Below are 11776 nucleotides of genomic sequence, written 5' to 3' on the forward strand. Positions count from 1 at the left end.
CGGACGTAACGTCTCAAAGTACAGAAAAACGAATTCGTTTAGCTCCTAGAAAGTTTCAAGATTATGTGCCATTTTGAAAAAAATAAGAAATAAGGTGGGATGTAGGGTTCTACCACTACGAGAAAGAAGGATTGTATGTACCTTGAATAAGAATACTTTGTGACAGGGAGAAGGAGAGAGAAAAGGGGAGAGTGATCGGCGAGGCGTAGCTTACGGATGTGTGATAGAAAGTGTTGGAATAAAATAGGGAATTAACCGGTGAAATCTAAGCTGAGGTGTTTTAATTCGGTATCCGGAGCCACCCGCTACACTCCGCGCTCTCGTCCATCGGGGCGCATGTCACGGTTACGAGCCCTTTTCGAGGTGCACCAAGTAAAGCTGGTTTCACCGAGTGCTTCCTGGTTTCCTCCTGATGGGGAATAATTTCTGGGGCTTCAGCTTGACCAGCCTCAGCTCGCTGATGATTTCCTCTGGGGCGTGTTCCGGCAATTCGCGAAGGAGCACCTTGAAAGGCTTGCTGCCGGTAGCATGGGTGTAATACTCCCGACGCCTTCCCGAAAGGTTGTCACCTCTCCAAAGAAAGGCCGCATGAGACGGAGACAAAAATTATTTAAAAGAAGCTGCGATAATGGTATCATTCTTTGACCAACCAACAAAAGTGCAGCATCCACAATGGTTCGAACAATTAGCGGAACCATGACGCCAAAACCCTTAATTCGACTCATTCAGGGGACAAAATAGAAGTTTGGGTTTCACATAAAAGAAGATGAGATTTTCTACTTACGATTTATTGTGTACTTAGCCTAGATGTCCTTATCCTACTGTCTGTTGTGTGGTGTTAGTGTCTCGCGGTGTAACCCTCGGCGATATCCAGCATGCTCCGCCCGGGCAGATGGACCAAAACCACCGGCACCATGCCGGCCTCTCCACTGCTTGGTAAGCCATTAGCTGTGGGCGCACAACTGCAACCGCCATTCCCAAATGGTGCTTGTGGGAAGAAAAGAAGGCCTGAATAGGCGACAAAACAAGCACTTTAGCTAGGGTCACACACTTTCGGATCTAGTTTCCAACTTCGCTATTAACTGGTCATTCTCACTCACCGATCTCTAGTAATTAATCATCTTACAATGGTACCACCATCCTATCGCTTTTGGTGATCAGATTGGCCATATAGCCTTAGCCCATAGTTCACCACAGATCTATATTCTAGAAATGGCTAAACTTATTATCACCTTCTAATTGGAACTAGAACGGACTTACTCTGGTCAGAGTTTGTTTTTTCACTTATTTCAACTTTCACTTTACATGCACTCTGCTTGGTAGTTAACCAGAAACTGCTGCTGATTGCTCCGTAGGTACGGGTTATATCTACGTAGATGGTACTCTTCTCTTTAGTCCGACTATGAGATCTACTCTGAGTGAGTGCGAAGAGATGTTGTTTGGTACTAATCCAGATAGAACGGGTTGTGTTGGATCCCTACCTGTGTGGTGACCCATCGCTATCACTATGACCTATATACTTCAAGCAGTGGTAATACACCCAGTGGAGACTGAGAGGCTTACGGTGAGATCAACTGTTAATTGGCTACAATTGACCCGACGAAGATTTGTTCTGTGGTATTGTGTTGTTTGAGGAGTTTGAGTTAAACTACGATCATGTTCAAGTCACTGAACATGATCGTAGTTTAACTCAAACTCCTGTGTTGGCTTCAGAGATTTAGCACATTTAATATCTCACGCGAGCTGAGTGGCGTGCCAACACAGTGGTTCGGAAGGGCAAGTTACAAGGTGCTGGCCCTCCTCCTGGTAGTCAGCGCTGGTGGTGCAGAGGATCTTCATACCGGTGCTTCAGAGCTTGAAGAGCGAAAAAATTTGCTTGGCCACAAGCTCGCTCCAAAGCACGGCAACATCCTTTCCCACTGCAAAAATCGGCGGGACTTTCGCAGTGTGGGTTCGAGGGGGTTCGGGTCCACTGGCAGCGCAGCAAACTTGTTACGTGCCAGCAGTCTGGCATTCGGATCCGATAAATCTGCTTCTTCCTTACGCGGCCGTTTGGAGCCACTGAGTTTCTGAATAACGATGGGCGGAGTGCCATGTTGGTTGGAGACGTACGACGCCTTCTGCTGGTGGTTGCGACCCATTGCAGCAACTGCTATAGGTCGCTGATTGCGCTGCTGTTGGTTGCCACACCGATGAGATGGAGAAGCGCGGGAGACAAATCGCAGGGACGCTGAATGGCTTGGAATCCGCCTGCATTCACACAACACGCATGACATGTATCGTATAAATAGCCACGTAAGAAAAAAAAAGGCAGGTATACATCACCCACTGTTTGGCGCTGATAAGTGCGTGTCACCACTTGTAACATTCGCTGACACACTATCATTCTGATCAAGAAACAGAGATGAATATTTTCCATTTTCTGTGGTATGTTTGCAATCAAAGGGGTGTTTGATGATCCGATAGATCATATTGCATTGCATTGCCAGAAAATATGAAAGTTGTTACTCATTTTATGCAAAACATAAATCACCCGAATGGATCGATATTGTTGTAGGCTGTGAGAGTTGCTGCTCTTGAACGCTCTCTTGTCACGTACCTAACGAGAGAATTAATATCAACATTCATAGGGCTCTCCGATTGAGGTGTGCCACGAACTGTTATGGGTCATGAACTGTTACACTCTCTGAACATGGTTCGATTGGTTCATTCGGATCAAAATCTAAACACTGGTACCCAGCTGTGCAGGTAAACGGGTTCACGGACAATCCTGAAGAAATAGCGGAAGAACAGACGACGTATTAGGGCGAAAGATCGAATGAAAATGGGGAAAATGGCAGCTAAGAGAGACTCCATTGATGTTTCACCTAATAGAACTTCGAGACATTTGATCGCACGAGCATACACAGTAGACTGATGCAAATTTTGAAAGTTTTGCTCCCCTATGTTTAAACGATGTCAATTATGATAAAAATCATTCTCCCAAAATTTGAAGTGATTTGGAAGAAATTTGCTTGTGCACACGCCATTTGAAGTTTATATGGAAATTACTATGGGAAGGGTGAACCTTGTGTGATCAGTCCTCTAACTGCTCGTAATAATAATCTATGGAAAGGTGAACATACTCTTCTCATGTGAATTCTTCCCAGCTACAACTAGGATATTTTGTTATCATTGATAAGAAAGTCTAAATCATGCTGAGATGATCATTCAATTACTTTCAGAGCAACACTGCTTTTTTGCTGTAGAGTAAAGTAGCCTGGATTACTTTGATCTATTCTTCCCGCCAGGAGCACCACTGTTGCCTGCCGAGCAGTTGGTTAAGGGGGCAGGATTCGTAATTAATTTCAAAATTTTCAAAAGCAGTTTTTTCGTTCAAAATCAAGAAAATTTACAGGAAAATGAGTTCACTGTGTTCTTTTCTCCAACCGTAACACAATGAACACATTCACATCGAATAATGTTTGGTTTTGAACAGAAAAACTACTTTTGAAGTTTTGATAATGACGATGATTACGATGAGCGTTAAACGTTAAGCATGCAAAATGCGATCCCACTTTATGATTATGAATAGCAATTTATCCTGACGTCCAATTAAAATGTGATTTTCGGCAAAGTTGTAGCTGAAAGGATTTCACATGATAAGAGTTTGTTTACTTTTCCATAACATATTATTACAAACAGATAGAGGGCTGAGCACAAAAGGTTGGCGTTTTTCATAGTAATCTCCATATAAACTTCAAATGGCGTGTGCACAGTCAAATTTCTTCTGAATCATTTCAAAATTTGGGAGGATGCTATTTAATATAATAAAAATCGTTTAAGCATAAGGGAGCTAAACTTTCAAAATTTGCATCTTTCTAATACACAGTTTGTTTTTGTTTTTCTCTAATTGGGAATTTTCGAGGCAGAGTGCATATGCCTCAATGACTTCCTATAGAGTAAGGTGGGGCAAAAGTTCGACCTTAATGGTATAATCGAAAGTTCCAGGAAAACAATAGCAGTTGAAACAAAACAAATACCATACATTGAATCTTCAACGTATTGGCTATAATTTTGCTGAACAATATCGATCCTTTTATGATAGGCATACTTTACACCAGCCGTGAACTTAAGTTTAACGAAAAATACACACTTAATTTTCATCAAAAAATTGCCCAAAACCGGGTTAATTGTAACATACTCAAAAATAGCAGTTTTTCACAAAACACAATTTTGGTGACAATTTTCACACGATCAGACAAATTTAACTGAATTTGAAGATAATATGTGGATTTTAGGCAATTTGCAAATTTTTCCGTGATTGTATGCATGGGTCGAACTTTTGTCCCGCTGATTCGAACTTTTGCCCCACTATGGGCCAAAAATTGTTTTCAAGCATCTATGCAAAAACTAATACACCTCAAAGTAACCTTATGATAAGCCTAGAAACGCCCTTACATAAAATATTGAAAAAGATTTTATCTTCAATTGGTTTCATGCAACGAAAGTTTGACCAAAAATTACAATATTCACGTCGAAAAACGACAAATAGCCATAACTTTTCCAAATCTCAATCGATTTTTATGATATTTGGATTGAAAGTATCTTACTTGAATAGCACTCTAACCACCATGACATTTACTAGATTTGTTTTGAATTGAGCTGGAAATCTTGAAAAGAAACTCTTACCCCACTCGAACTTTTGCCCCACTTTACTCTATTCGTGAAAATTATCCTGCTTGAGCTTCTCAGCAAAATCTGGCATGGTGGTGAATTTCCTTCCAGCTGGTTTATTGCTTCGGTTATCTTTTTCTTTATTCAATGCCACATAATGTCACAGACTCCTGCTAGATTGTATGAACTATCATTGAAGATTTCATTATACATATATGATTATGGCGTGATAAGACGTTTACACATCGTATCATGTAAGTTTCCATGACATGTCACAATCCATTTATGTGCATTATATATAACAGAAATTTGCACGTTTTGTTTTAATTATGTATGCTAGAAATTGGAAAGAAAAGAATGGTGTTTTATTTTACAACAATATTTAGAGTCAGCGCTGTGAAAATCTCAAATTCACATTTCTCATGCTTGAGTTTTTCGCGCTTCAGTTGTAGCTCTCGCAACTCATAAGCCAAAACCGCCAAAACATCTTGCATGAGTTGGTTCAGCCGTTTGACTCATTGGTTTGTATTTCGGCAGTTTGTTTTTCACGTAAAGCACTGATTCTTAGTTTTTCTGCTAGAAATATAACAAACCTTACTAATGTTACAAAACCAATGGGTTTTGACTGACTTCCGACCCTCTTAATTGAATCATTTTTGGCGGCATGAGTGTGAGTGTATCAAATGAGTTTACTCATAACTTAACTTACGGGATAACTCAATAACTGAGATTTGAGCGTAAGTCTACCAACACTGATCAGAGTTCATTGAGCACATTCTTCTCTATTTCGGAAAATGACTTTCAGGTGTCGTCGTTATAAAATCTTTTACTTTAGGGGCATCCCATCCAAACGGAATGAATATAAACATGTAGGTCACAACTGCTGTCAACAACTGAAACGAAAACAGAAATGTTTGAAAAACTAAATTTTCATGTAAAATTTTAATATGTACCATTTTAATAAGTTTGTAATTGACATCGAACAAGCTGTGGGCGACAAATCTGATAGGTTGATGGGAAATGTGGCTCGAGAAACGATAAATTATATGATACAGATTTTTCTCGCTGTGCTTTGGGATCTCATGTAGCAGTGTTCCTACTTGGCGAGAATGTGGATGAAACAAAATCAATTGAAAGTTGCAACCGATAGAAATGAATGTGTCTAGGGACTTAAAGACTGAAGTTTATTGTGTTTTCATTGAAATTCTACTTGTTGTTTGTATCGACAACATTAAAAAATGCAGCAAAAGTTTACTTACAACTTCCATGCATCTTTCGGTTGAGTAGAGTATTGCACATATCAATAATGGAGCGGGACATAGGCAAAGAATTATTTCTGAAATTAAAGGAAAATAATGATGATCGTCTTCCTTCTTACATTAGCCAATTTCATACCACCATAGCCATCAGTTGCCTTTTCGTTAACGGTTAGATATAACCAATACAAATCACTGGAAAACTGGACAAAGTAACTGACCATTATGAAACAAATACTCCACCCTGTTGTTTGGTTGTGGTGAAAATGGCAAAACCAAATATCAGTGTAACATTGCTTCAGATAAATCAGAGAGTTGCAGACTTTGTCCACCGTTTGCCTGTACTGTTTTGAGTTTGGATGCCACATTTTTACCAACTTCATAGTTTCACAAACTTTTAAAATTTGAACTCGAACTGAAGTTAACTGTGCTTGCAGTATGTCAACGGTGAAGATGTAGTACAAAACTCTCAAACGTAGGAAAGACAGCATTGGGAAATTCGTAACCCAAACGTTCCTCCATTGTTTACTGTAGGTAATTATCTTCAGAAAAATTCGCAACTCAATTATTAAAATCGTGGCAAGCAGAGCAAAAAACTTGAAATTAAATCGTTTAAGACATTTTCTATGTTCCTTTCCTTGTCGAAGTTTGAAAACCAATTTATTCAAGTCCGTTGATGTTAAGCGTTCGTACATATGGACGTGATCCTTCCGTTGGGCGAAAACTTCCACCAAAGTTATGTAGATAGCGACCATTCCTCCAATGTACTTCAACATATCGTTGATCAAACCCACAGCGTAGTAAGTGAAGAACACTTGTTGATGGAAAATCGCCACAATCACTACTTTCGCTGAGAAAAATGCTACCGTCATCAGAATCCATTTATAGGAAAATTGAATCTGCTGAACCGAACGGAGCTGCAGTTTGAGACTGATGCACTCCACGTCGAATGGAATTAAGCCAATCCATTTGAAAGTTGCTAGAATGATACGGGTTGTTTGATTGAACGATGGATAGAGAGCAGCCAGTTGGTTCATTTCGGGATGAGCTCCGCTGCTCAACTGAATACATTACGTCCTTCTAGTAAATGCATTCTATGAGTTTAAACTTTGTGCCAGCATTGAAATTCATTAAATAAATGGCAATCGGCATTAGCTGATTAGTTACTGTACAGGATATGATAAAATAGAAGGCAAATGTTAACTTTGTGTTGCAGGTGCAAGGTATAGGTCAATTATATTATTATTCACAGATATTTAGTTATTGGCAGGGCAGGCAATCGTCAGATTCGTCACAGTGCGATGACGAAATAAAAAAAGACATCGTCATCTAGTATAATATGAGTCAGTAGGAGGGGTCGGGAGGGGGGTTGGCTTCCTTAGTCTACTGGTTCGAGTCTGCGGCTACAAAGCAAAGCCTTGCTGAAGGTGTCTGGCTTCGTATCTGCTACACGATATACGAATGCGAAAAATGCAAGTTTGACAATGTTACCCCGCTGATCAATGTTACCCCGGATTACGGTACACATGATTGAGAATTCCGCTTATAGAATATCATTCATTGTAATGTTTAAAATAAACTACAGATTTAGTTTTAATTATTGTTAACCTACATTTATAAAATAATAGATATGTACCATCAACTCGTGACATATGTAGCACCATCCATTAGTAATTAAACCCGACATAGTCTTGTCGACAGGTGTATGCAATTGACAAAGGTGACGACGATGTAAGCGTTCGTTGTTTGAGTAGTACATTTTCAATTTGCTGTTCAAACATTTCCCATCTCTGTATGGAAAAACGAAGAAGAAGCGCATGCTCGTTTTTCGATATGTGCAAATTCAATGCTCTACTCGGCGTAAATTGAATTCGAAGATGAACCTATGTTGACTTTTTTATATAATTTAATTATAATTAGACGAACGTGAAATCGGCACTTGTATGGGTAAAATTTGAATTCGATTAGTTATAATCAACTGGAACGAGTTTCAGAGTTTACATGACAAAAGTAGAAAAACTGATCATATCAACTATTTTTATTGCGTTATTACTATCCTGGTGACTGGTGAAATAAATTTTTGAAAAAAATGCTCCGGTACACTATTTTTCTTAAAGATTTACAAGTTAATAAGTTAAGATAACATTTTATGATGGTATTTAAGTATATTTCTTATTTTAATATGATTTAATCTAGCTAACTAAACTAAACTAAAACTAAAAAGCTGGGAACGACAAAGGGTGATGACCAATTGGATGGTCACCACAAGGTGTAATCAATCTAAAAGATTTTTAGTTCCAAATGAAACTATCACAAAAATACTCTTAGAGCTCAACAAGAGAGTTCTTTGTATATACACTGGCCTATTAACTGGACACTGTCCGAGTAGATATCATTTAAAGAATATTGGTCAGGTTCAGAATGATATCTGTCGTTTCTGTAATATGGAACGCGAAACCTCGGAACACCTGCTCTGCAGTTGTAGTGCATTATACAAGCGCAGATCCAAATTTCTAAACGGGGGTTATTTACCACCAAGTGAAATTTGGACTGGAAATCCCAGTAAGGTTGTAGGTTTTCTTAACTCTATTTTGCCTGACTGGGAAAAAACGCGTCAAAGTGCTTAAGCTGTTCACTTGATTCATGGTGGGCAGTTTTAGTTCCTTCAATGATGCGAATAGTAAAAAGGGACATGCCACAAAAGTTCAATCCAATGGACGCAGTGGCTTAACCCTCCCAACAAAAAAAAAATCTAGCTAGCTACTCGACCAGAATCACAAAACAATGTTTCAACACATTTCTAGCAACAGCAGTTAAAAATAATAGAAGATGATATAATTATGTTACAAACAGTAACATAATTAGCCTTTTTTCTAATGAATAATATCCTTGAAACATATTCTGTAATAATTTTGTTATACGTATAATAGGATTTATTATATTTTTGTTTTATTTGGTGCGGGTACTAATCCATCGAAAGAACTTGAAACTATTGAGAACCAGAGCTACAGGTCCAAAGCCCTGATAAAGGTGGATGGTTGTGATGGCTATGACCGTGGTCATCATGTAAAGAACAAGCGGACGATGCTGTATCGTGTCAGCATCGAGGAGGCAGCCCCTCTAACACGATGTAGGTAGCGCAACCCTGGTTAGGTGGCCTATCGAAAACTCTTCACCAACCAAGAAAGGCAAAAGTAGAGCAAACGGATTGATTTTACGGCAACAGACCCGGCAACGAATAAAGGACAACGATTGGAAAGTTGGATCTTGGAACGTGAGAACTTTGAATGAACCCGCGCGTGTTGGTCTCCTGGCTCGTGAACTGCGGAATGTCGGCGTGAACGTGGCAGCTATCCAGGAAATACGCTGGCCGAGAACCGGAGAACGCGAATTCCGAGCGGTGGACCCCATCGCCAACACTTCATTCAAGTACCACATCTACTACAGCGGTGGCGACAGAGCAGAACGTGGGGTTGGCTTCATAGTGATTGGGAAACATATGAAGCAAATTATTCGGTGGAAACCGGTAAGCGACCGAATCTGTGTGTTGAGAATGAAGGGCAAGTTCTTCAACTACAGCCTGATCAGCATATATGCGCCAACGAACGATAAGCCCGATGACATAAAGGATGAGTTCTATGAGAGCCTGGATAAGGCCTACGGAGAGTGCCCAAAACAAGACGTCAAGATAGTCATCGGCGACGCAAATGCTCAGATCGGGAAAGAAGATTTCTTCCGACCCGTCATTGGAACGGAAAGCCTTCATTCCGTCACCAATGATAATGGCCTGCGGCTAGTAACCTTCGCTGCTGCTAGAGGGATGGCAATCAGCAGTACATACTTCGCGCGAAAGAGATTACGCCCTTCGTGCAATTCAAATGTTCAGCATATTGCTACTTCCACCTTTCAATTACCTGTTCGTCAAAAGGTTCTCATTCTTATGTCATGGGATTTGAAAACCTCTGACTACCCAAACCTATAATCATAAAATAACCCATAGGCCATCAGCCGCAAACCGATCAATGCACTCGAAAAGTGCAAGAGAATGAAATTACATCAAAGAACCACGGCGCCTAACATATTTATCACTACACCTTTTACTTTCGCTGTTCTTGTGAACGCTGCAGCTGCTTCCGCTTGATTTTGTGTGAATTCAAGCCAGGTAGCTTGAGAACTGGTACATCGTCGTCGATATGTTCAGAAGCCGATACTAATATAAATAAGACAACGTTAGTAATGAAAGGTCAGCCACATGACCAGAGACTAAATCTGCATGCAGACCCCAAGACTCGTGGTGACGAACTCTCAAAAGGGAACAAAGGAAGTCTACAGATATTTGACTTGGTTCAAGTACAAAGTACAACCGCGCGACAGCCCTAAGGGTAAATGATCAACTTCAACAGAACCATGTATATCTCTGCAGTTTCTCAACCAATTATTTTCATTTTTTGTGACAAAATACATCTTACTTCTATTTTGAAAATTATCAAAAAGTTGTGTGAAAATTATTGATTTAAAAGTTACATATAGGTTGAACTTTGAAAAAAAAAACATGGCAAAAAGTGATGTACTGGACAAACTACACGTCGCATCATTTTTTTTTTTGTCTTCAGCGAATTTGCTCATTGAGTGATAAGAACCCAATGCGCTGAAGACACCAAAATGACACGACGTGTAGTGCTACATCACTTTTTGCTTTGGTGCATTTTTTTTAGCAAAATTTAATCTCTCTGTAATTTTTAAATCAATAGTTTTCACACAAGTTTTTTCTTTTGGGTAGTGCTTTGCGAAGTGTTTTTCTCCAGTTATCGCTTCATTTACGCACCATCGGGATTCATTTATATCCCTGCTTATACGTATTGATGTCAAGATTGTAATTGTACAGTCGAGGATAGATTACCAACTGGTGAACTCGTTTCATGTTCCATTGCAAACTGGTCCAGGAAGCTAATTTCGGCGGACATGAGGTTTTCGTCAAGATTTATTGATTTTTTTTTCTTTTGAGAACATGTTCAGAATTTTCAGTACTACAAAATTTACGGATCAAACATTTTTTTACGGTGATCGCAAGAGTGACGTATACGCCAACTTTTTTATTTTAACGAATCGTAAGTTGGTATGTTCAGCAAAGTTGTAGTAAATGATTATAGAAACAACTTTGCCGAACAAACTTTTTCTCGGTTTTTCTTAATAGCCGAGATTATTAAGTATTTTTGATAAAACATCGTTTTTTGCTCTTAAGTGTTTTATTTTTTGGTTTTTTTGGCCTACTATGTTCAACAGAGTTTTTATACTTATCATTTACTACAACTTTGCTGAACATAACAAAGTTGTATTTCTTATGGTTTTCATGTTATTTCAGTTTTGCATCTTAAAATTAGCTATTTTGTATGCATTGTATCTCATTGTATTTGGAGAAGATTATATTTTTCTACCTCGTTTAAAATCGATTTTGCTAATAGACTATATCTAGAAAGATTTGCGAACTAGGCGAAACTGACAAAATGTACACAATCTAAGAAACTATAGCGCTGAAATTGTAGCTTGATTGTCTATTCACTGCACTTGAACTTTTCCCCTATCGATTATTTAACTATTAAAAAAACGCAAATTTGTAGAAGACAAAACTTCACCCCAAACTACACACTGTATTGATTACGCCTGTGTTTTTTGTTTATCAAAGTGATGGGCGCATCTGAAATCGAAATCAAAACACGGCGAGAGTAAACGGCGACACTGCAAACAAAAAATTAACAAGGCTTATGTTATTGATTTGTCAGATAGGCCCTTATCGCGAATCCCTCTCGATATGAGATAAATCCATATTTATTGAATAATCATACATGTTCAACTCACAAAAATCA

At 39.0% G+C, this 11776-nt stretch overlaps 1 protein-coding gene and 1 long non-coding RNA gene across 2 annotated transcripts; both read right to left on the minus strand.

The window, feature by feature from the left end:
* Positions 1–872: 872 nt before the first annotated feature.
* On the minus strand, positions 873–1284 carry LOC110676489. The gene is made up of 3 exons (XR_002500440.1): positions 1261–1284; positions 1101–1206; positions 873–1008 (listed from the first exon to the last, which is right to left on the minus strand). It is a non-coding gene; the product is annotated as an uncharacterized LOC110676489 (long non-coding RNA).
* A 4534-nt stretch (positions 1285–5818) lies between these two features.
* Positions 5819–6959, minus strand: LOC23687517. Its single transcript, XM_021839558.1, has 3 exons — positions 6052–6959; positions 5916–5992; positions 5819–5833 (listed from the first exon to the last, which is right to left on the minus strand). Exons 1-3 carry the CDS (start codon positions 6947–6949, stop codon positions 5819–5821), a joined length of 990 nt encoding a protein of 329 aa, XP_021695250.1. The 5' UTR covers positions 6950–6959.
* Between the last annotated feature and the right edge of the window lie 4817 nt (positions 6960–11776).

This window comes from Aedes aegypti, chromosome 2, assembly GCF_002204515.2.
Source record: "Aedes aegypti strain LVP_AGWG chromosome 2, AaegL5.0 Primary Assembly, whole genome shotgun sequence".
Taxonomy (NCBI): Eukaryota; Metazoa; Arthropoda; class Insecta; order Diptera; family Culicidae; genus Aedes; species Aedes aegypti.